This window comes from Hemiscyllium ocellatum, chromosome 17, assembly GCF_020745735.1.
Source record: "Hemiscyllium ocellatum isolate sHemOce1 chromosome 17, sHemOce1.pat.X.cur, whole genome shotgun sequence".
Lineage (NCBI taxonomy): Eukaryota > Metazoa > Chordata > Chondrichthyes > Orectolobiformes > Hemiscylliidae > Hemiscyllium > Hemiscyllium ocellatum.
In genome coordinates this window covers 60283558-60309606 of record NC_083417.1, presented here as the reverse complement: position 1 = coordinate 60309606, position 26049 = coordinate 60283558, and the positions used below count along the sequence as shown (strand labels likewise).

Sequence of the window (26049 nt, the reverse complement as noted above, 5' to 3'; positions counted from 1 at the left end):
TTAAGTAACAAAGAACTTAAAGAAAATGCTGTAATATTTTATTTGACAATAGGACATTTGACTTTCGCTTTATACTGCCACCCCAAATGTTGGTCATCATTCACAGCGATTCCCACTTGGTGTAATCTTTGGGGTCTAAGAGTGATCGCTCACGTTAACTATTTGCTTGTCTGCCTCAAAAGGACAAAGCCTCACCACAAACTGCAATGTGTGCACTTCTCTTCAGAGGGAGCAGTTCAGAGTAAAGACCACTCTTACTCTGCTTGAAAAGCAAGTGTGGGAAGACACCAGAGACTGGGATAATGGGGCAGGAAGGGGCAAGCAGAGAAAGAGGAAACTCTTAAATTCTGCTGCCATTAACCTTTGGAAAACCATGTAAATTTCAATACTGCATATATATTCCATCAGCTCATTTGTCAAAATACAAAGGCATTGCATACTTTACAGTATTCTGACTAACTTGTCATTTCTACATATTAGTATTCAACTCCAAGTTTTATTGAAACTGTTTTCTCAGGAAGTGCGTTCAACAATTATGTTGTGAATGCAAATCCCCAACTCAAGCAATAGTCCCCTCATTGACAGAATTTAAGGTGATTAGTTCACAAGTGCACTGAGGCCCTTCTGGAGGAGGCTGGCTTCACAGAGGCTCTGACTTGTTCTGAGCAAAGACACACACACACCCACCCAGATAATTCAAAGCCCCCCATTTGGCAGGCAAAGTTTGCCACAAGAAAACTTATTAGTGACTTACTACGTTTCCCATTCCTTGATCCAAAAGGATGAATGCTGGTAGATCTTACTCAGGAATGTGGATGTAAATAGGGCACTGAAATGGAAGGTAGGTGGGTTAACAGGTTACCATGGAGTGAGGTGCATGGGTGATTTCAATCAAATTGAGTTTTCACTCAGTGTGTAGGAGAGTAATGTTGACAAAGACAGGAAGCTGAGGGAGGGACACAGACATGGCTTCAACCTGTTCCTTGTACTTTATAAATACTGAGGAACGGAGCAGATTTAAATTTAAAAGAGACTAGAAGTTGATGTTTTTTTCTTGATTAGAACAAGGATGCTAGAAACAGATTTGAAAGAAAGAAGTGCACAAGAAGTGGGTGCTGATAAAGCTGATGGAACATTCCTGCTGAAGAGTTTATGCTCGAAACGTCAACTCCTGCTCCTTGGATGCTGCCTGACCAGCTGTGCTTTTCCAGCACCACACCTTTTGACTTTGATCTCCAACATCTGCAGTCCTCACTTTCTCCTGATCTGGGTGCAGAGTTGAGCAAGAACAAGTAGACACTTCAGGATAGGGTAATGTTTTCTCCTTCCCTGGAGAAGAATTATTTCATAATTTTGCAAGAGCTAAACAAATACAGTAGGCGGCCAAGTCCAATGCCAGACAAATTTAACAGCTACAAATCGATAGGAGTCCCATGCTCAGTTGTCAGATGTTGGCATCATTTCAAGCAACATCCAAACGCTGCTTGTGGAATCAATGACCTACACATCTCAGGTAATTAACCACAAACACAATGCTGCCGGAATGTATCAATTGTGATCAGTAGGCTTTCGCTCTCATCAAGGATGTGGAACCGTTTCAACTCATTGCCTTTTTATTGATATTCTTTAAATCATGGCCTGCAATGCAGCAAAATTCCTGTCTGCTGAGACACAAAAATTGGAACTCCAGGAATTTTTTTTTGCAGGGAAATGAAAATAAAAAAGGTGGATAGCAAGAATTCAGAAAATAGTGACAATGTTTAAAAATGAAATCTAATTCTGAGCATCCATTACAACAAGTGCAGTCCACCCCTTCCTAAAATCAGAAGTACTATTGGATAAATTTAAGTGTCCTTTCTATTACAGGGTTAATACTAGAGGAATACAACATTTGCTATTAAAGGTAGGAAAAATAAAAGAAATAACAATACACCAGAACTTAAATAGGAGAAAAACCATATGACCCATCAATCTCACAACTCCACTTCCTCACCTGCTCCTCAGCTGCTCCTCAGATCCCCGATTTCTGAGACTATAAATCTGTCTACCTCAGCCTTAAATTTACTGATTGAGGATCTATAACCTCTGGAGAAGAGATTTCTGAAAACTAAACTGAGTTAGGAAATTCCTCATTTTAGTTCTAATGAGTCAGTGCCATAGGCTGAAATGTGCCCACATTTTACAGAACTTATGCAGCATAAGCAATTTCTCAATGTCTATCATGCCACACCCCTTCTGAATCTTACGGCTCAATGAGCTCATTTTTTAAAAAAAGATTAGATTACTTAACAGTGTGGAAACAGGCCCTTCAGCCCAACAAGTCCACACCTACCCACGGAAGTACAACCCACCCAGACCCATTCCCCTATATTTACCCCTTCACCTAACACTATAGACAATTTGGCATGCCGATTCATCTATCCTGCACATTTTTGGATTGTGGGAGGAAACCGGAGCACCCAGCAGAAACCCACGCAGACACGGAGAGAGAGAATGTGCAAACTCCACAGAGTCGCCTGAGACAGGAATCAAACCCAGGTCTCTGGCGCTGTGAGGTAGCAGTGCTAACCACTGTGCCAATGTGCTGCTAATTTCTCATTCAAACTCCAATGAGCGTGTAAGATCAATTTACCAAGTCTCCTATTATAGTAACCAGTCTAGTGAACCTTTGCTACACTACCTCCAATGCAATATTGTTACTTAGATTTGGGAACAAACAGTATGTCAGGTGTGGTTTCACCAAAGCCCTGTAATAACTGTAGTGAGACTCTTATTATACATCTATCCCCTTGCATGAAAAAGGGGAACTTGCTTTTGCCTCCCTATTGCTTACTATACCTGCACTTTAACTTTCGATGGTCCTAGAGGAAAGGGTGGGATGAGTTGACCTTCTCATTACTTTAGGTCTGAATAGAGATGTGTATCCATGCTCAGAAAGAACAGGTTATTTTACATTACATTTTATAAATCTTCTATCTGCTCTTTGAACAAGTTTGATTTTCCATAAACCAATGAAAAATGGAGAAATCATAGCACACATCACGTTCAAATCTTCACTGATTGACATTTTACAATTCAGAATAAAGCAAAAAGGAGCTAAGTATCTGCTTTTGGACAACACTCCCTCACGTGTGTTCTAACGCATAAACAAACTGCTCTAAATGACAGATTATTGTTGCCAAACTTCCCTTTTGCTGATGTTAGGGCAACCAACCAATTGTTCAGGGTTAAATCCTCCAACCTGTCCTTTTTAAAAAGACTGCAAAATTTGCAAACCTCTGGCCCTTTGGCACCACGTCCATGTACGAGGAGGCTCAAAGTCTCTATCTTTACTCTCAGTAACAAGAGTGCACTCTCATTGAAATGACTTATCCACTTTGCGCACCAAACCCTTATGTATTTTTACCCTATCCAATAATTATTAATACTTCCTTTATTTTCAGAGTGATCACAGAGGAATAGCACAGTGGTGCACACCACCATTACACGATGCTGCTGGCTGCAGGGTTTGGGGGATGTTGATGAACCAACAAGATAAAAAGTGGGAGCCAACCCCAGTTTGGCAGGACCTTGAGATGGCATTTTGCTGGCAATGGCCAATAAACAATTACCAAGGCTGTCTTCCAATTGTGCACAGCAAATCAGCCCTCCGTTTGGGCCAGCAACCCAGCTGTGTCAATAATGATGGCATCTTCTGCTACATTTGCACCAGAGGGGAGTGGATTTTAATATCGAGGAGACTTTAGATGCAAATAGGCTATTGAGAGCAGGCATGAAGTGGACAGGCACCAGAGATGATGAACTGTTGTCAGGCTCCAGCAATGTCATTGTTCTGGTGCAGACACTGCAGCTGGGGTATGCCAGTCTATGATCCATTGAGTGCCAATAAATTAAACCCCCAGAAGGGAGATCACTATCGCTTTTCTTCCTGGTCTCTCTATTTGACTGTGGATCCTCCCAACAAAGACAAAATGCACATGAAGGCAAGCTATGAGCCTCAACTGCACAACTGAATGGCTCAAATGGCAGCCTAATGGGCAGATAAACCATTAAAGTGTCTACTGATGGCAACAGAGATGTAGTGGACAGCGAAGGTTACAGAGTACGACGGGATCTTGATCAGAGGGGCAAATGGGCTGAGACGTGGCAGCTGGAGCTTAATCGAGATAAATGGGAGGGGCTGCATTTTGGAATGGCAAATCAGAGCAGGACTTATACACTTAGTGGTAAGGCCGTGGGAAGTGTTGCTGACAAAGAGACCTTGGAGTGTAGGTTCAGATGTCCTTGAAAGTGGAGTCGCAGGTAGATAGGACAGTGAAGGCAGCATTTGGTATGTTTGCCTTTATTGGACAGTGTATTGAACATAGGAGTTGGGAGATTATATTGCAGGTGCACAGGGCATTGGTTAGGCCACCTTTGGAATATTGTGTACAATTCTGGTCTCCTTGCTATAGGAAGGATGTTGTGAAACCTGAAAGGCTTTGGAAAAGATTTAAGGAAGTTGCCAGGATCGGTGGTATAGGGAGAGCCTGAATAGGCTGGGCTATTTTTCCTGGAGCTTCAGAGGCTGAGGGGTGACCTTACAGGAGGTTTATAAAATTATGAGGGGCATGGATAGGATAAATAGATAAGATCATTTACTTGGGTGGTTTCAACATGAGAGGGTATAGGTTTAGGGTGAGAAGGAAAAAAAGATTTAAAAGGGACCTAAGGGACAACTTTTACATGCAGAGGGTGGTGTGCATATGCAGTGAGCTACCAGAGGAAGTATGGAGGCTGGTACAATTACAGCACTTAAAAGGCATCTGGATGGGTATATGAATAGGAGGGGTTTATAGGGATACAAGCTAAATGCTGGCAAATGGGAGTATAATAATTTAGGATATCTGGTTGGCATGCTGAGTTGGACCGAAGGGTCTGTTTCTGTGCTGTATATCTCTATGACTCCATAGGTCATGGGGGCAGATAGACATCAGGCTTCCCTCCCAACGCTTTTCCCCCCAACACATCAGCATTCCTGCCCTCCAAACCAATATCAATGGACCTAGAAATTCAATTCCTTATGTTCCCACCTTTCAATAGCTGCCTATCTGTAAAAGGCTTTTGGCTTTGCTCCAGCCATTAATCTACTCATGCTCTGTCATTCTTCCTGATTCTCTTCAGATTTCCTTGGTACTTACCACATTCAACACGGCTTCCTACTGTACTACAAACCATCCAGTTATTTCAGGTCTTCTTTCTCTGTCCTGTTAACCTCTATGCCTAGACATTCAAGGAGCCGTAGAGATAATTAACGCTTCAGAAAGCGCTTAGACAAAAGATCCAGTTGGTTCTTTCACACCAAACACATCAGCATTAAGTAAAATCATTCAACTATCTGGAAAACTTAATTCACATTAACAGTATTTTCGTAACTGCCAGACTAACAAAGAATCAAAGTTTTCAACAATTTCCTCTCAGCATTGAAAGCTTTCCTAGATGTTTCTGTTTGGGCTCTCTACTTGAAGACAGGTCTGATCCACTGTGCTAATATCTTTGCTGCAGACATGGCAAGGAGGCAGGCCTCAAATCAATCCTAACTAAAATGTGAATACAATCCCATCCTATTCCATTCCACAGCAGCCATAGCCTATCAGCCCCATCTCAACAACAAAGATTACTGTAGTTATTTGGGATCATTTCTAAGGACTTTCCTGGAGCTTCAGAGGCCGAGGGGTGACCTTATAGAGGTTTATAAAATTATGACGGACATAGATAGCATAGCTTTCAGCTTCAGGAGTATAACAAGGGCAATATCACTATTAAAACGATAAGGTGGCACAGTTACAAAAAAAAAATGAGGGTGCTCACCTCTGAGTGCATGATATAGATTTTTATACTGTTTGTAGACTGCAGCAAAATCTAGAATTTATTCAACAGAATTACTGCACTACATCTTTACAAGCTATATTCAAAAATTTTGTATCTGGGTTGAATTTCAGAGGGGAGATGAAAGTGACCGCCCTTGCCATTAAGATAGCATTTAACCAAGTGCGTGACAAAGAGCCCCAACATAACTGAAATTGATGGGAATGGAGGGAAACCTCACCACTAGCTGAGTCATAACCAGCACAAAGAAAGCTAACCCTGGCTGTTTGAGGAAAATCATCTCAACTTTAGATCATCACTTCAGGAGTTCCTCAGGGTAAATATTTTTAAATCAATGTATTGAGACCAATGACAACGTGGCTAGGGCAGGTGGGATCTGGAATCCAGATCTTCTGGCCCAGAGGTTGGCACACTTTCACACCATAACAGCCACCAGGTGTTCCTCAGCATATTGTCTCAGATGCAACCATCTTTAACTGATTCAAATTAACATTTCCTCATCATAAGATCAGAAGAAAGGATAATCATTAATGATTATAATAGCGAATACCATTGCTAACCCCTCATAAGATAGCAGACAAGAGGTAGCAATCACAAGAAATGCACCAGCAAATTGTTTGCCAAGTTACCATTTGGAATTGTACCACCATTCCTTTTTAGTCACTGTATTAAAAAGACTATAGCTATACACAACAGACTCCGCAGTTCAAGCCAGCTCAGTACCACATTTTCAAATGCAATTGGTGGTTTGTTAACAACTTGATGTGCCAACATTAACTTATATATGCATGTTGCAATCTGAAGCCATGGATAGTGATGGTCGTGACTCTAACTTACTTTATCTAAAGCGGACAAGGAATCGCTCCCACTCTTACTGTTGGCCACTGATGGGTTTGCTAAGGATTTGCATGTTGACGATCATGATGACTACAGCTTCCTTGACGAGGTCTGTGGTGAAATCTAACCCAGAGCCTCTGACTCAGGAAGGGACATTATTTGGTTTTCACAACCTCCCAAGGGCAATTAGTGACAGGCAATGAATGCTGACATCCCACAAAGTAAAAATATCTATATAACAAATTCTGATGTGCATGCTTATAGTGTAGTGTAAACTTGCCAGACAGTAATTATACCCTTCTGCCAAAATTGAAGCTGTAACACATCAGCCTTGCAATTCCTAGCCCCTCCCCACATACTGCTGAGAAACACTGCTGAGATGCAATCTCTCTATTTTCCAAATTTCTATAAACGTTGCTACTACAATAATATTTAGTTTTGTCCGCACCGTATTGGTTGGATGGTTGGTTGGTTGAGGTGTCTTTACAGGCAGGTGATGCCTGATGTGATCACAAACTTAAGCCACATGAAGGATGAGCATGTGGCACAAGTGACAACAGGTGGTACTGGCAACAGAATAAAGGGCAGTTGGAGAACAAAAACTGCTTAAAAGTTCAGGGAATGCAGTTACGCTAGCTGGAGAGATTGTTTTTGAGAAAACATCAGCACTGATTCAAAACATGATGAGTCGACAACTTCAAACTTCCACACCATTCAACTCCAAAAAGGACATGCCATATTATCATCTTAGGTCCAGAAGTGAATAAGTACAAGGTTACAAAACTTGAATGCCAATCTAGGAGATTGTTATGGAACACAGTTGGTTGTTAGGAAGCTACCACCCCCTCCACGAAAGATGCTGAAATTATAACAGGCACATTTCCTCAAATATTAATGCCCAGATGCAAATCAGCCTTTCCAATTCAGGAGACAACAGCTCCTAATTAGATCTTCATATTCTGTGGGGGATATTTTCTAGTTTAGTGTTAAAGCATAGATGACTTTTAAATGAAGGAATGAGTTATGCCTGTGAATTATTGTCCAATTACTCCCTTCTACCTGTCAGCTTTATTTCTATGCTACACCATGGTAACCAATTGGTTTATATGGCACAGCTAATGCCTTGTCATATCAATGTTTCACACTAGAATTAACTTGTAAACAAATTAACCATCATAGGATAGCAAAGTATAGACATGTCGCTGACCTTTAGTCTCTGGTTATAAGCATCGAAGAGTAGTTTGATTCCGTCCTGAGTGAGATTAAGGATGAGGTCGTGGCTGAGTGGCGACTGTATAGAGAAAAGAAAACCCTATTAATTAATGAGACAACAACATCATACACCAGATTTGTTGCATTTAAGTTCTTGAATAATTGTTCATTAAAACCCAGGAACTCCATGGCGACCTAGAAAGTTACAAATCACTGCAGCTATCTACATTGCAGCAATAAATGAGTGTTTCTTTTTACTTTCAGACTTGGTGTGGGAAACTGAGGCAAGGCAGCAAATAATACCTGTCTCTACATGCTGAGGTGGCAGAGACTCAAGATATCAGCCTGCTGGAATGGTGCAGGAGTTGAAAAGGAGGAAAATTGCAGATGATATTCCCATGATAAAAAACACTTATGTCCACTTAAATGATGAGTCCCAGAGTGGGTGCAAGAGTAAGTCTATTAAACTTATCTAGGTGCAGTGACTAAACTTACTCTATAACCACAAGATTGTACACTCTATCTTTGGCAATAGAGAATTGAATTTTAAGACCAGAGGTAGAAAAGAAAAGTCAACAAATCAGGTTTTAACCTTAATATTGAATGCATCCATTAGATCAGGCAAAGTGGTAAGCCTTGAGCTTTTTAAAAACTTCCAAAACTTTGATTTGGTACAAAGCAGCACACATTAGAATTATAGCATGTACCCTGCTTGGTGTTGGGCTGGTTATACTTGTTCCATCAGATTTACCTCTCAATTGAGCTGTTACTATGACAGATATGGAGGAAATGCAATGTATATGGACTGCCAGAAGACCTTGACAATACCTTTGGGGTCATTCAAGACAATATTTGAATTTGGAAAACACTAACAAATTGGATCCAAAGTTGCTTAGAAGGGTTGAAATAGTAGGAATCATTTACAATTTTTTTTTGGAAGTGTGTACACAGTACGATTTCTGTTCTGAAATGGTTTAAAGATCAATTTCTACATCAGTGATATGTTTCTAGAAGATTAGGTATTTACATTCACAGACATTAAAATTGGAAGAATCATAATTCTGGCAACTGAAACAGGAAAAAGGTGGTGATTGATAGATTGGCAAAAAACACAAAATAGGAAATACTGTTGGCCAATCTTTTTGTGCAGGACTACCTCTATAGACCATAAATAGAAGCCAGTCACTAACACAGCCAAAGAGAAAATGATTAGGACATAGAACTTGCTGTCACAAGCAACAGTTAGCTATAGCCCAGATTCACAAGGGCAATTTAGATAGGTACATGAAGAAAAATGCTTATGCTGATAAGATTTAATAAAATGGGCAAGGGGAAGGTTGTGTACAGCAACATAGCAAGACAGACAACACAAGTTGAAAACAATTGAAACCATACTCTTTACAACAGCTAGCAGTTAGATAGTACCCTTAATACTCAGTGGCACAATTCACAAAACCCATGACACGGAGTCACACAGGCAAGTATAAAACAAGTGAATAAAAGATTCAGAGGTAGGTTTTAAGAAGTGTCAACACAGGAAATGAGAGATGCAGGGAAGGAATCCCAAAGATTAGGGCATCTGAAGGAACAGCCAAACAGTGAAATAAATAAAAACAGTAATGGGCAAAAGGTCAGAATTGGAACAAACCAGATATCTTAGAGGGTTGCAGGGTTGTACTAAGATTGGGTGCAGTAAACCTATAGATTTTGTGAAATGGAAAAGAATTCTAAATACCAATATTGCTGGACTAAGAACCAACAAAGGGCAATGATAATGGGCAGGCGGACAAATAGGACCTGGTGAAACTTAGAACATTAACTCATCTAAATCTCTGTCCAAGTTTGGAGAGGTTGAAAAATGGAAAGTCAACCAAGAAAACATGGGGGGTGGGGAATAAAGCTAAAATATTGCAGATACTGGCAAATCAGAAACAAAATTGGAAGTTGCTTGGAAAACTCACGTCTGGCAACATTTGTGGAGAGAAAGCAGAGTTAATGTTTTGGGTCCAGAGACTCTTGTTTCGAGGAGGAAACATTCGAATTGTGAAATCTACAGGAAACTAAGGCATATAAAATGAAATTAACCTCAGACAGGGTAGGAGATAAGCGATGTTATAGGAAATACAAGTGGGCACGCTTAGTGATGGAGCAAATTTACACTGCATTTCTCATCTCAGTTGAAGACAACTTTTTAAATCAAGCTTAAGTCCCTCTTAATATTCTGTGATTTTAATTTGATTATGCAACATTTGAGCTCAATTATTTTCTTACATTAATTGAGAGATGTAACTGCAATTTTTTTTGTATAAATCTACTGAGCCTCTTCAATTTTCGCAAAGGTCTAAAACAAGACAACATTCCAAATTAGATCTAACCGAGGTCCAATGCTAGGACTGGATTGCATTTAGTTTGCATTAATGCTTCTGGACAGTCACTTTAATTACTTTGGAAGCAACTAAGTTTATCAAAAGTTCATTTCTCTTGTGTAACAGCATGGAGTTCTCTGCCCTGCAATGGTATACACATACTTAATGTTAGTTCCAACCAACTTTTTGAATAAAGGATTATCGATAGGGTGACAATAGCATTTTCAACACATGAGCATATCCACTGATACCTTGTCTATTCATTTATTAGTGCTTGGAGCAGGGCTTCCAAAAATTGTTTACAGATCAAACCTGGACGAGTCCTAAAGCCAATTCAGCTTCGGCTATCTTGAAATTCAGCAAACATCCATTTTAAGTAGCACCAAGACTATTATAAAATAGAATATTGTTTCCCCTAATTTGTTGGAAAAGGACTGTTTTCATCACAGAAGCATGTCTGGGTATTCAGTGGAGGATTAGTCTCAGCTGTCATAATCCATCCCACACCAGTCAAAACAGCACCTCTCAGGAGAAATTGTCACGAGGATGATACATTGAAAGACATGGAAAGCTTTAATAAATGAAAATTATTCAAACCAATGTCAATAGTTCAACAAGAAAACTGCCAGGAATACACAGCACATCTTCCAGAACCGCAAAGAAAAATTAATTAAACTGTTTCATTAACCAAAAAATATCTTCACAGACACTTATGGAACTCATATGCAAGTTAAGCTTTTGTACTTTATTACAATTTTTGTGGGGCTATTTCTTCTGGGGAAAATCTCAGTTCATCAGCCATTTGAATAAGTGACTGGTTTAGACAAGTTCAACTGAAGACCTACTAGGCAGTCAGCCAGCAAATTAGCTTTCCAGCCTAATCCTTATGGACTAATGCCAGGAAAACAACATACACAGCAGCTTCCTTAAACATAACTGTTAACCTTGGACATTCTGAATGTAATTGGAAATATCAAACATTTTAAATCCAAAATCAAGTTCTTCCAGTTCTGGAAAGCAATTCCATTAGTACATCACTGTGGGCCAGGTCAATGAGGAATGTTAGTCTTTGCCACTCTTCTCTTAAGCAGAGACGAACCAGACAGAATTGCATAGAAGTTTCTCTTTGTCTCCCATTTCATTCAGAATGGCATTTTAAAATCATGCTGGACAGCAAATGTGAAATACTGACTAGTAACTAGAGCAAACCTGATTGCATATCTCAATTAACGCTATGAAGATTTACACTACAATGTTATTATTTGAGCATAAAATAATTGGGTTTTGGGTTTAATTCTGTAAGGTAACTCTTTAAAAGATCAAAAACGCTTCTGGCTTTGGGTCAAAGCTGCCTTTCCAATAAACCATATGATACAGTTTAAATACCACCGAAGTGAGATAATCGCTGAAGTGTTCCTCAATTTAAGATTTATGACTCAAAGGACAGATGGAGAGGTTGCACAAGCTGGTTTGTTCAAGAAAGGAAAAATCCATATTAACAGAAGGGCACTTTAGTTTTGGCAGTGTCCTGGCCACAGAACTGGAAAAGGCATCTCAAGCTGTTTTGGGAATCCAAGGGCCGAGGAAAACTCCACTTTCCTTAGAATTCGACAAGTTAGCTCATGCCTGTGTGTCACAGGCAGGAGATGGCAGAGAATCACATCTGAGGAAGGGAAACTGCCTGAAACCTTGTCAGTTGAGCAAGTAACTTCAGAGACCAGACAGGAGTGCAATCACATGTCTGTTAAGAACATTGGTGGGAAATAGGATTTAATCTTTGTTATTTATTGAAGTTATTTGCTTTCATATATCTTTTTCTTGTGTAAACTTACACTGTTAAAAATTCTTTGGCAGCCTCTTGTGAATACATCAGTGGTTGGCCACCACAGCAATCAAAGTGCAAAATTAAAGCTAATAGTTTACCAAGCTAAGTCTCACACCAGAAACTCACTTGCTCAGTATCAATCATCATCTGGGGCCACTGTATGTGTAAGATAACTGTACAGCATGTAAGATAACAAACTGCACTGAGAGAAATATATGGGCAACAGGGATTGGTCGCTCACCTGTTCGCTGTAGAGAACCTGTACGTTTTTGATGATACGACAATGCTTTTGGAGAATAGCAACACCCTGAGCCAATGGCATTCCTAAAAAAAAGTAGAAGAATCAGTTTGTAACCAGGTCTTTTCATTTAGACATTATTAAACCTTAAATTATTTTAGTACACTGAACAAGTTAAGTTCAACCAGACAAAGAAAGATAGCGCTGGTGGTGGAGGTGGAGGTGGGGGTGGAAAGACAGGAGAGAACAAAGAGGAAAAAGTAAATATAAAAAGTATTTTTGAAAATCATTAATAATTTACAAATCTTAGCAGCCAATTACAAAGTCCCAGTCAGTTTGGAAGGCAGGTCCAAGGGGCTATGGAGGCAAACACAGACAAAAGTAAACAAAGGGATTGAGCAGGAAAGACAGATTTAGACAAAACAAAAAGGCTCATGGAGAGCAAGTTAAATCATAGATGTGCATTTTATAACCCGCACATTTCTGAAGTCAGCACTTTCACTATCATTTCTAAAAATCTAGTAGAATTCTCTTAAAACTAATAACATTGTTGATCGAGATTTAATAGAAATGATTACTCATCATGACTACAGAATGAGGGTAATCAAAGGTCAATATTTTAAATTTTTGAGGCTTTAGTGTTGAACAATGACATTTCAGCAATGCAGAGTGTTTCCATGTTGCTTACAGATATTAGATGCAGATCAAAGCTCCTGTTTTCTGCCCAACAGTGCCAATGGAGAAGTTCAGAATAGCAACTATTGCTGCACAGGACTCATCAGCACAGAAACAGATCCTTCTGTCCAAATAGTCCATGGCAAACTCAATCGCAAACTAAACTAACTCCACCTGCCTCTAAATATTTCCTATTCATGTATCTATCCAAATATCTATTAAACATTGTAATTGTACCTACATCTACCACTTCATGTCTTTTTAAAATCTCTCCTTAAAAACATGATCCCTCGTCTCAAAATCACCCATACACAGGAAAACACAACTACCATTAACTATGCCACCAAATTACCTTATAAACTTCTGTAAGGTTACCTCTCAACCTCCTACACTCCAGTGAAAAAAGTCACAGCCTATACAGCCTCTTTTTAACTCAAACCTTCCATGCCCAGCAACACCCTGGTAAATGTTCAAAGTTTGGGAGAAGATTTGTAGCTCGGGTGCTCATTGTAATGGTTCTGTTTGCCGAGCTGGGAGGTTTTGTTGCAAACGTTTCGTCCCCTTTCTAGGTGACATCCTCAGTGCTTGGGAGCCTCCGAACACCGAACGGAGAATTCAGCACAAAGGTATACAGGAAAGCCACACACACATAGACCAAGTCCTGAACTATGAAAGCAACCACCCCAACACACACAAAACAAGTTGCATTAGGACACTATTCAAAAAGGCCACAACACACGGCAGTACACCAGAACTGCAAAAAGAGGAAGAAGAACACCTATACAAGGTATTCACCAAAAACGGATACCCACGCAACTTCAACAGATGCCTAAGGGAAAGACAACGGAACGAGGACATGCCGCAACCCAAAGGACTAGCCACACTACCATACATCAGGAGCATTTCCGAACTGACAGCCAGACTGCTGCGACCACTAGGACTCATAACAGCACACAAACCTACAGCCACTCTCAGACAACTCACCAGGACAAAGGACCCGATACCCAGCATGAGCAAAACCAACGTAGTGTACAAAATCCCATGCAAGGACTGCACAAAACACTACATAGGACAAACAGGAAGACAGCTAACGATCCGTATCCATGAACACCAACTAGACATGAAACAACACGACCAGCTATCCTTAGTAGCCACACACACAAATGACAAACAACATGAATTCGACTGGGACAACATTACTATTATAGGGCAAGCAAAACAGAGAACAGCCAGGGAATTCCTAGAGGCATAGCACTCATCCACTGATTCCATCAACAAACACATCGACCTGGACCCAATATACCGGCCACTGCAGCAGACAGCAACTGACAACCGGAAGCGTCAGAGACAAGCCACTATAAATGCCGGAGGAAATATCACAGAAGCGCTTCACAGGAGGCTCCCAAGCACTGAGGATGTCACCTGGAAAGGGGACGAAACGTTTGCAACAAAAACTCCCAGCTCGGCGAACAGAACCACAACACCCTCTCCAGCTTTATAATAATCTTCTGATAACTGGGCAACCACAACTGGACACAGTACTCCAGTCAAGGCCTCCACTAATGTCCTGTACAATCTCAACATGACTTGCCAAATCCCTCACTCAAAAGGACCGAACAACGAAGTTCAGCATGCCAAAGGCTTTTTCAACAACCCTGTCTGTGACACAAACTTCAAAGAATTATGCAACTGCACCTCTAGGCCCTTCTGTTCCACAACAATAACCAAGGCCCTAACATTAGTTATATAAGCCCTACCCTTGTTTGTTGTACCAAATGTAATATCTTGCATTTATCCAGATTGAACTCCATCTGCCATTTTTCAACCCACTGACCCTTTGACCAAGATCCCTTTGTAACCTTAGAAAACGCTCTTCACTGTATGATGCCACAAATTTTGGTGATATCTGCAAACTTACTAACCATGCTTTCTATATTCTCAAAGTCATCTACAGAATGACAAACAAAAGAGGACTCAGAACCAATCCGTGGAACACTGTTGGTCACAGGCCTCCAGTCCGAAAAGCAATCCTCCACCATTACTGTCTCTTATGTATCCAATTGACACACTTCCCTTGAATCCCATGTGACCTAACTTTAATAATTAGTTTACCATGTGGAATCTTGTTAAAGGCTGTACTAAAGTCCAAGTAAACATCATCTACTGCTCTGCCCTCAATCTTTTTGGTAACTTCCTCAAAAACTCAAATTTGAGATGCGATTTTCCTTGCACAAGACTGTGCTGTCTATCCCTAACCAATTGTTATCTACCATAAATGTCCATAAATCTTTTCTCATCACCTCCAACAATTTACCCACAACCTAAGTCAGACCATGAGACTGGAGAGAAAGGGAAGGAATCAGTTGCTGTGATCTCTGTTGGCATCAAAACAGGTCCTGTTTGGGAATATCAGGATTGAGGAACCAAACTTAAAAAAAAACAGACCTCAGATTGCAATCTCTGGATCATTACCTGAGCCATGTACACAGTGACAAAGACACAAAATTATGGAAGGAAATGCATAGCTAAAGGAATGAGGTGGAAAAGAGATATCCCATTTTATGAGACACTGGCATTAGTATTGGGACAGGTTCCATCTAGGGGCAGGGTCCAATTAGAATGACTAAATAGGGTGGTTGCAAAGACTAAGTTAAAGAGGGGAGACAGGAGGGGTGCTGGCACAACATATTAAAAGGACAGTGGCTGGAAAGGGTCAGGAAGCCAATTTCAGCTACAGCAGATATGGGGAAAACTATAAGATAGGGTGGTCAATGCAGGACTGAGGGTGTTGTGCCTAAATGTGCGCAGTATACAAAATAAGGTGAATGCAATACAGGTTGAAATGGGTGGATATGATGTTATGTGCCTCACAGAGATGTGGCTGGGATGAGTGCTGGAAATTAAATATCCAAGGATACACATTCTATCAAAAGATAGGCATAGGGGGCTGGGGGAACATTGCTGTCAACCATGGCTCCCAAAGCTTGCTATCCTCAGAGGAACATCCCAGTGCTGAACTCTGATCAACTGGCCTTTAAAAAAGGCCCACATCAGATGTGAATCTACACAAACAACTGTCCCCAATCTAATTTTCCACAGGTCCTGCCTAATATTGTTGTAATTAGCCTTCCCTAATTTAGTACTTCAACCTGATGACCAGTCTTACCCTTAATCATAACTATCTTAAAACTCTCAGAACATGATCACTGTTTCCAAAACGCTCCCCCACTGAAACTTTGATCACCTGACCAGGCTCATTCCCCAATACGAGGCTAGTTGGACAACTTTTGTATTATTTCAAGGAAACCTTCTGATTTTGCCCCACCTAAGCTCCTGACACTAAGTAAATTCCAGTCCATATTGGAGAAATTAAGAGCACCCATTACAACAACCATTCTGATTTTACATCTCCTGCTGGCTATTGGGAGACTTATAGTGTAATGCCAGCATAGTGAGTGCACTTTGCTTATTCTTGAGTTTAACCATTTGACCTCACTGAATGAGCCCCTCAAGACATTCACCTTAATTAGAATTGCAACTCCTCCACTCCTTTTACATCCCTCTTTATCAGAGTTGAAACATCTAAACCCTAGAACAGTCTCTCAACCAAGTTTCTGTAATGACTACAACATGGTAGTTCCAAATACTAATCCAGGCTCTTAGCTCTTCTGCTTCATCTGTTCTATGCCTTGCATTAAAATCAATACACTTCGGACTGCCAGTCCCAGTGTACTCAAACTGGCCTTGTCTATTCTCCCTATTAGACTTGACTTAAGTGTATCTTCTCCTCAACCAGTCCACATGTTTGCCCACTGATCCCCCTACCATATTAGCTTAAATCCTTCCTAGTGGCACTAGCAAACCTCCCTATAAGATTATTGGTGACCCCCTTGTTCAAGTGCAACTCATCCTTTTTGTACAGGTGCCTCCTGTCCTGGAGGAAATCTCAATGATCCAGATAAATGAAGCCCTCCCCCAGACCAGCTATTTAGCCAGGAGAAAGCGAGGACTGCAGATGCTGGAGATCAGAGCTGAAAATGTGTTGCTGGAAAAGCGCAGCAGGTCAAGCAACATCCGAGGAGAATTGTGTTTCGGGCAGGAGCCTGAAGGAGGGCTCATGCCTGAAACGTCGATTCTCCTGCTCCTTGGATGCTGCCTGACCTGCTGCGCTTTTCCAGCAACACATTTTCAGCTATTTAGCCACACTAACTATATTATTATTGGCCACACTAGCTCAAGGCGTAATCACTAGTTCATAATTATGGAGGTCCTGCTTTTCATTTCAATCCATCTCAATTCTCCTCCTGCCTGCCATTAGTACCAATATGGCCCATGATCTTTGGCTGCTCATCTTCTGTTTTCAGATTGTTGTGCCCACTCAGACATCCTTGACCCTGGCACCAGGGAAGGAACACATCATCCTGAGCCTCACTTGTGGCCACAAACACATGCGCCATGACTACAAAGTCCTCAATTACTACCTCATCTACAGTTCTACCCAGCTATACAACAGTGCTGGTCATCATGCCACTGATCTGGCCTCTACTGTTGCTTTCCCGAGTAACCCCACCTCCCCCACCCTAAAAAAAACAAACAATGTTATCCAAAATGGCATACTTATTCAAGAGGGGAATCACCTTTCTATCTGGGTGAACCTCTACTGTAACCATATCCACGGAATTCCCATCTAGAAAATTTTCTGCCTCCTGGATGCCCGAGTCCGGCTGCCACTCCAACTGATCCATACAATCTGAGAGGAGTTGCAGGTGGACAGTTCCTGTATTGTCATCTGGAACAGTTGACTTCTCCCTAATCTTTCACATCTCTCAGGAGGGGATAATACTGGATTAAAAGTTGAAAGGTGGAGATATCACCCAGACCAGGTGGACTAAACCTCAGAGCTCAGAGTTGATGGTTGATGGTGATCTTTCAGAAATCACTGGAGTCAGGAGGGCCTCAGTGGACTGGAAAATGGCTAATGTAACATTCACGTTTAAGGAAGGAGAAAAAAAAAGGCAGAATTTGGCAAATTATAGATTAGTTAGCCTGACCTCAATTGTTAGTAAGATTTTGAAGTCCATAAAGAATAAGAGATTGTGGAGTGCGTGGTAAAATGGGGCCTCAAGAAGATGTTATGTCTGATACATCTGTTAGAATTATTTTGAGGTAACAAGCAAATTAAACAAACAAGAGACAGTGGATACAATCTATTTGGATTTCCAGAAGGCTTTTGACAAGATGCTGTAAGGATGCTGCTATAGAAGATAACAACTATGGTATTTGGGGCAAGATTATTAGCATGGATGGAGGATTTGACTGACAGACAGAAGGCAGGAATTGGGATAAAGGATTCTAATTCAGGATGGCAGCTGATGACGAGTGGGAGTTCCACAGGGGTCAGTGTTGGGAATACAATTTAGGTTTATATTAACAATCTAGATGAAGGAAGTGAGGATACTGTTACTAAGTTGGCAGATGGCATAATGATAGGTGGAGGGACAGGTAGCGTTGAGGAAGCGGGGATCTACAGAAGGACTTGGACAGAAGAGGAGAGAAGGCAAAGCAGTAGATGGCATACAATTTAGCAAATCATGACATTATGCAGAATACAGGTGTGGACTATTTTCTACAGGCTTCAGGAATCTGAAGTACAAAGGACTTGGGAGGCCTAGTTCAGACTTCTCATAAGTTTGAGATGCAGGCTCAATTGGCAGTTAGGAAGGCAAATGCAATATTCACACTCATTTCAAGGAAGCTGAATAAGGCTCTGGTCAGACAGCATTTGGAATAGTATGAATAATTTTGGGCCCTGAATCCGGAAGTTTTGGAGGGAATCCAGGAGAGATTTACAAAAATTATCCTGGAGACAAAGGGCTTGTCATTGAGGAACAGGTGAGGACTCTGAATCTGTATTTGGAGTTTAATGGAGAGGACTGGATAGAGTGCATTTGGAGAAGATGTTGCCTCTAGGAAAGACTAGGACACTAGGGCACACCCTAGAGCAAAAGGGAGAACCTTTCAGCCAGAGGATAATGAATCTATGGAACTCTGCAGGTTCTGAATGAGAAATCAGTGTATTTAAGACAAGAATAGATAGGTTCTCGACTAAAGGGATCAAGGGTTACAGAGAGAAAGGAGGAGAATGGGGTTGAAAAACAGATCAGCCACGATCAAACGGTAGACCAATCCAAAATGTGTGCGCACTCACACACACACCCATTTTATCTTGGTGAAATCACTTAATGAAATCACAATGTCTACTTTATTATCCTACAAACTCAAACATGTGATGGTCCACACTAGCATGGGAAGTCAACCATCAATCTATTAGTTTGAACACTAATCCAGGCCTCTGAAGAAAAGATAGAATATTCTCATTTAAGGTCAGTTAACTTAGTGTGAGGAATGAATCAAAGTCTTTCAGACAGACAGTAGATCATAAAAATGAAACAATACAGCTTCATATGGTAGTTTTACACAAATTTGAAGCCACACAATATAGAAGATTTTGTATTTATGCATGGTTATAATGCATCGACTTACTACGCACTTACCCTGTTAAACATTGTGGACAAACAACTGAGTCACTCTGTTTTGGGTTTTAATTGAAAAAAAAAAGCCTCAAAAAAAATTAGAAAAAGCAAATGTACTTGGAAACAGAGCTTTATTCCCATCAATAGGCTAGCATCACTGATACTTTCCTTAGGTTCACAACTGGCACCTGAGCAGATTTATGATGTACAGAAAAATAGCCCACAGCATGGATAAAAGCAGAGGCACTGCTACTCAGGAAAATGACTCAGATACAGTGCTAATTTTCACACTGTTCAAACTCCAAAGGTCTACTAGGTCTGACTGAAAAGGATCAAAAGAATAAAGCAGGAAAAGCTAGGATTGTTCCTCCAAGGGAACTGGGAGGTAAAGAGGAATCCAGATTGTTAACATGTTTGCAGTAGCTGGCTAAAGATGGTCAAATTCCCATCTGTTAAAATACCCATTTTAAAAACATCCAGTTATTTGAATAAGTCAAAACGCAATAACAACCATCCTTTGCAGTAAAGAGTAATTTGTAATGAATTATTTTAGCACCTAGGTCATAATTATTTTGGACTGAATCAATTGTGCTCACTTATCTGTGATGTCTGTGAAGCTGCCGCTGCCACGAGTTTTCTGTCCAAAAATAAGCATTTGGCGATTATTTGTTGAACAAAAACGTCATGATTTGTTTCCTACAGGTAGTGCAATGACGTTAACCCAAATATAGCTCGGTCTATCAAAATGGGGATCAAAAACTGTGCCATTGACATTAATCTCACCACCAGCTAGGTATTTACTGCACAACAGATAACCAGCCATGGTCACACTCTTCCATAGTGTTTGAAGCATAAAATTTGAAGCATAAAAAAATTAACATAACATTTCAGAGGATCAACCCAAAGTGGTTGGGTTTTGTCTTACACTTTGTTCTTTCAGTTTAATAATACTGAGTATCCACGATCAAGATGAGTTTACCATTGTGGAGCTGGAAATCCTTGCTGCAACACCCAGTAGTAAAGAACTTCAGGTCAGGGCAGTGTAGATACCGATGAACAAGATAACATTATTATAATCTACCACACTATAACCTTTTGCTGGCAGTACCCAATCATGCTCAGAAATAACTGAGCTGTCATCTATACCGGAATGGTGCAGATGACAAGGAGTGAAATAGTTCTGTGCTGACTGTCATGGTGCCTGGTATCAGGAGTACACTACAAGGCTAAAGGGCACAAGTTTGAAGTAATTTTATAAAGCTAATGCGATGAGAGAAAAAACAAACTTCCAGGTTTAGAATACACTGCCTAGAAGCGCATGGACAAGTTCAACTGAGGCATTCATGAGGGCAGTGTTTCTATTTACGTAACCATCCAACATACAAGGGTTGGATGAAGAGGCAAGTGAATGGCACCAAGTAATGCTGCTCATTTGGAGAGTGAGCACAGACACAATAGGCAAATGGACTCTAACACTTGCAATAATTTTGGGCCCTGTATCTGAGGTTTTGGAGGGGGTCCAGGAGAGATTTACAAAAATTATCCTGGAGACAAAGGGCTTGTCATTGAGGAACAGGTGAGGACTCTGGATCATCATCAAGCACTATATGTTGCATATATTTTATTTGGACCACTTATATGAACATGATTTGCTGCTTATGAATTTGCCCATTTTAAATGTGGGATCTGTATTAGGAAGCCAAGAATAGACAGACAGTCTATTAACTTCAACAGCTAAGGTTCTCACCCAGGCAGCATCTAATTTTGAGAAAACAAATTAAAAATGCACAGTTAAAAAAACAAATTAAGTTGGCATATTGCATTGCATTTATTTGTATGCCTACATTATTAAATGAACCTATCAAAAAATCTGATTATGGACTGTAATGATTTCCCAGAAGGGTAACAAAGCCGGAGCACTACATAGAGAGAGAGACAAGAGCCTAAACATTTGGCAAGATGTAGCATTTCACAAGTCAGTTGGTTAATTAAGGTCAACCTTCTTTACTAATATGATTGGTAAAAGAGCACACACTAGGGTTTGCATTACAACTGATGGAAGATTTCATCACAGCCACTGCATCATTTCAAAAACACCTCAACCAAATTTATTTTAGTAGTTTCCTCTATGTACTTCTGAACAACTGACTATTTTCTGTCAAGTACAATACTGCACAGGATCAATATTAAAAGGACGATAAAGTGAAGAGTCAAGGATCTGTGAACTTAAAGATACTATAGCTCAAGAAAATAGACGAACTGGTTGGAACACAGTCACAGTTGGAAATAAAAATGCAAAGATCAGAAGTTATATTATAAAATCAACTTTTAAAAAAAAGTCAGAAAACTAAATAATAAAACAGGGAGGCAAACCTGTTACCAATGCAAGTCACTATTGTACAGGGCCAACCAGTTAATTCATTAGCTGCATGGAGCAGCAAATACATGTGTGGCAATTTCATTTCAATATCATAATATTTTGGAGGGTGGACACTTCCTATGCATAGGAAAAGCGTTTTTATCCTCCCCACTTTAAGCACAGAGCAAATATCAGCTGTAAAAACGAATCCCATTAACAATAACTTGCTTTTATATTGTATCTTCAAGGCAATTCACAAGGGCATTAACAAAATTTAACAGTTATACAAGGAAACATTAGGATATGAACAAAAAGCTGGGTTAAGGTGGTGAATTTTAAGCAGCATTTTAAAAAGGGAAATGTGTTGAAGTTTAAGAGAAAATTTCAGACCTTTGGACCTCATAAGTCAACAATGTTGAAACGAGTTAAAACAAAACAAAAAAAAAGCAAAAGAAACCAGATTGATGAAGACAAAGATTTCAGAGGGCTTTCAACTCAAGGAGATTGCAGATCCAGAGGATAAAGAAGGATTTTAGGGAATTTTAAAAGAGGTGGTTCAGTGAGGAATAATAAGTAAATGGACTTAGAGTCAGGAATACAAAATAACAGCTGTAAGAACAGCAAAGTGGTTGGCTGCCTTTGCACTGACCTGCAATGAGGTAGTCCTAGAACTGACCAAATCACACATTTTGCTAACCAGGCATAGTTATGGTCCAACATGGATCCTGGGAGACCATGACTATTCTTGCTCCAGCAGCCAACCATTCTTGAAACCACTGAGCTCAGTTGTAATGTTCCCCAGAGACCACTCAGACACCACTTCATTGCTCTGCTCACCTCATCCGATTCAAATCACGATATAATCATCTGAACAAGCATTCCAATTTCCCAAGAGACACTCCATTTAATTTCCAAAGAACAAATGGGTAGAAATTGGCCATCAGCTAATAGCACAGAAGCCAGCAAAAGACACCACTAAATACACGATTACATGCGCTCCTGATTAAACAAAGTGAATTACACTAAATTCCAGCATCAAGGATGCCAAGTAAGACAGCAAAACAGCAATAAATTTAGACTATCCTATCACAATTACAATAATTAAATGTACTTCACAGCTATTGATTAGCAGTTGGCAAATTAACAGAAAGTAGATATTTCTCTTTACATGGCAGGACTTGTATCCAGTCCAACAAGTTACACATAACTGTCTCAGTAAGCAAGATGCAACTGGTCTCGAAGAGGATTCTGCACCTGTCCATTTTCTAGGACGAAGTGCTGAAAAATGTTTTGCAGGAAAAACGCAGGTCAGGCAGCATCCAAGGAGCAGGAGAATCGACGTTTCGGGGATAAGCCCTTCTTCAGGAATTTTCTAGGATGGTCTGCTAAATGCACAGAATAGACTCATCTGTTGGTGAAGTGCTGTCCAAGAAAATGCAGTCAGTCTTATCCTAAATTCCGATATAACAATAGATTTAGATCTGAAATCTAGAAGAAAGAGGCCAAGTGCTGTGCTACAATAGACAATCAAGTTAATTTTAAAAAATACACTAGCGCCCATATAATGGACGTCAACTGGAAACACTTCATACCTCGCGGGAACAATCTCCCCAGATTCTTCAAAAGGAATTGCAGCAGCCACCCAACCCCCGGGGGGGTGTACTATTACTCCCTCCTACATAAACAATCGCTCTGTATGTACCTCTGCAGAACAATGCGACCCCTCCTCTCCATAGGATTCAGAAACGATGTCCCCTCGCCTTTCACTTCGCCCCTTCTAGCGAGATGTACCTCACATGAACAAAACTGTTACCCAATGCACACTGTGCACATCAGATTGTATTTACCTAAAGCGAATTCCCATCGTTCGTTCCCCAGAGACCGCTCGGGCACCACTTCCAGATCGAGCATTGGCCCGGCTGCAAGCGAGGGGGCGGGTGAATCCAGGCCCGGCTGTCCCGTTGCTGGAGGAGGAGCCGGCTTTCGCTGTGCCCCGGGGATAGGGACCCGGGATCCACTCTGTCCCGGGTACAGGAGCCCGGGAGCTGCTGGGTCCCCGGTATAAATGGTCGGATGCCGATCCGTCCCGGGGAGAAGGACCCGGGTGCCACGGTGCCCCCGGCGGGAAAGATATCGCAAGGTGAGGGGCAGCGGAGGGCGGTCTTATCCACGTCTAGGGGCCGTTGGCTTCTTCTCAAACCTCGAACAATAACAGCCACCTCTTCACCATCACCATCAGCTGATTAGACGGAACCCCACTTCCGGCAGAATCACTTCCGAGTCACATCCCCCTCTCATCCCCACCTCCGTTACACACGCTTGATGCAGTCGGGCTGCGGTCGTTGCCCGATGAGGGGTTACTTCATTCTTGATGTTACGAGTGGTTACTCCTGACGATCAGAGCAGACGCCAGGAGCCCTGCACGCAGGCGAACACGGCCCTCCTCGACTGGGCCGGCGCCCAATCGGCGGAGGCCGCGCAACACCCCGTCACGTGACCGACGGAAGCCTCTGATTGGGCGCTCGGAAGAGCCGGGTCACATGGGCTGGGCCACCACGTGATCCCGTGCTGGCGTGGAGGAGTAACGGGCTGCGTTGCCGTGGTTACCGTTCACACAGGCTGCACCGGGCCTTGTTCAGTCACAGCAACGAGCCAGTTTGCAAGAGGATCTTTCGGTGATCTCGAACAGGATTCTCTGGACGGCACCATGTGCGGCTGAAAACATTTCCATTGAGGTGATGCACTTTAATGCAGAACGTGAACAGCCATCCAACAAAAGCACATAACTCTCCCAGTTCAAAAATATTACCCTCAATTGGAGTCACTTTGGGTGAAGTCCAACACTACTATATAATGAGTATATCTTGGTATTATTCAGTAACAGGCATGGGCTGTCCCACACTCAGTGACTGATGGTATGTTTTGGGAGTCCATGTAACAATGATAGCCTCACAACCAAGCTGGGTCCTGTTCTTACCTGACCAGCAGCAGAAGCCACTCGATACAATCACGAACATAGAAAGCTGAATTCCTCAGTTGAGGTTGAGAGACTTTGACATCAAGGCCAAACTTGACTTGAGTGTGCTGTCAAAGAACCTTAGCAAAACAAGAGTCAACGCTATCAGTTTAGCTGAAATTGAGGATTAGTAAGAGAAAGAATTAACTAATGAGAGAGGTCCACAGGCACCTTAACAGAATCACAATGTGTGATAAAGTATACAAGATGAAATATTGGGTGCTTATGATAAAGCAATGGCAATAATCATGAGTGACTTTACATATAAACTGGAAAAAATCAGATAGTAGTAGTGTGGCAGAGGAGTTCATAGAATGCTTTTTAAGATAGTTTTTTAGAGGAGCACATTTTGAACTGACTAGAGACCAGTCATAGAACTGTAGAATCATAGAATTTTACAGCACAGAAGGAGGCCATTTGACTCATCTTGTCTGTACCAGCTCCTCAAAGAGATACCCAGCTGGCCCATTCTCCAGCTCTATCTCCACTCTCTAAATTCATTATTTCAAATATATACTCAATTCTCTTTGAAATCTTTTATGGAGTCCACTTCCACCATTCTCCCAGACAGTGCATTCTGAATCCGAACAACTCTGAGTAAAGAAATTCTTCCACATGTTACTCCTTGCTCTCTTGCTGATAATTTTAAAATTGTGACCCCCCCCCCCGTTACAAACATAGCAACTTGTGGAAACAGAATGTCTTTCTTTACATGATCAAAATTATTCCTAATTTTGAAAACCTCAGTAAGGTCACCTCTTAGTTTTCTGTGCACCAAAGAGAATAGGCCCAATTTCTCTAAACTTCCCTTGTATCCAAAATCCCTTATTCCTGGTATGATTCTAATTCATCTTCAATGAACTCTCTCCAAGGCTTTATCATCCTTCCTTAAATAAGGTGATCAAACTGAGGACAATACTCCAAATGTGATCTGACCAATGATTTGTAGAGATGTAGACACTGAGACTTCCTTGTTTTTATAAACTCAAGGGCCCTATAAGTCTTCTTAACAACTGTTTCAACTTGCAAGGCCACCCACAGCAAGTGGGACTAGTTTAGTTTAGGATTATGGTTGGCATGGACATGATGGACCAAAGGGTCTGTTTATGCATTTGTGAAC

General features: G+C 41.1%; 1 protein-coding gene across 1 annotated transcript in view; it reads right to left on the bottom strand.

Moving 5' to 3' along the window:
* The window catches only part of phaf1 (phagosome assembly factor 1), a 75112-nt gene extending 50707 nt beyond the window's left edge, over positions 1-24405 (bottom strand). Inside the window, exons 1-3 of the mRNA XM_060838216.1 lie at positions 23761-24405; positions 12350-12432; positions 7913-7996 (exon numbers count right to left, since the gene is read on the bottom strand). Coding sequence (XP_060694199.1) covers positions 7913-7996; positions 12350-12432; positions 23761-23824 — 231 coding nt within the window. The 5' untranslated portion in view covers positions 23825-24405. The remainder of the gene's footprint in view (positions 1-7912; positions 7997-12349; positions 12433-23760) is intronic.
* Positions 24406-26049: the final 1644 nt, after the last annotated feature.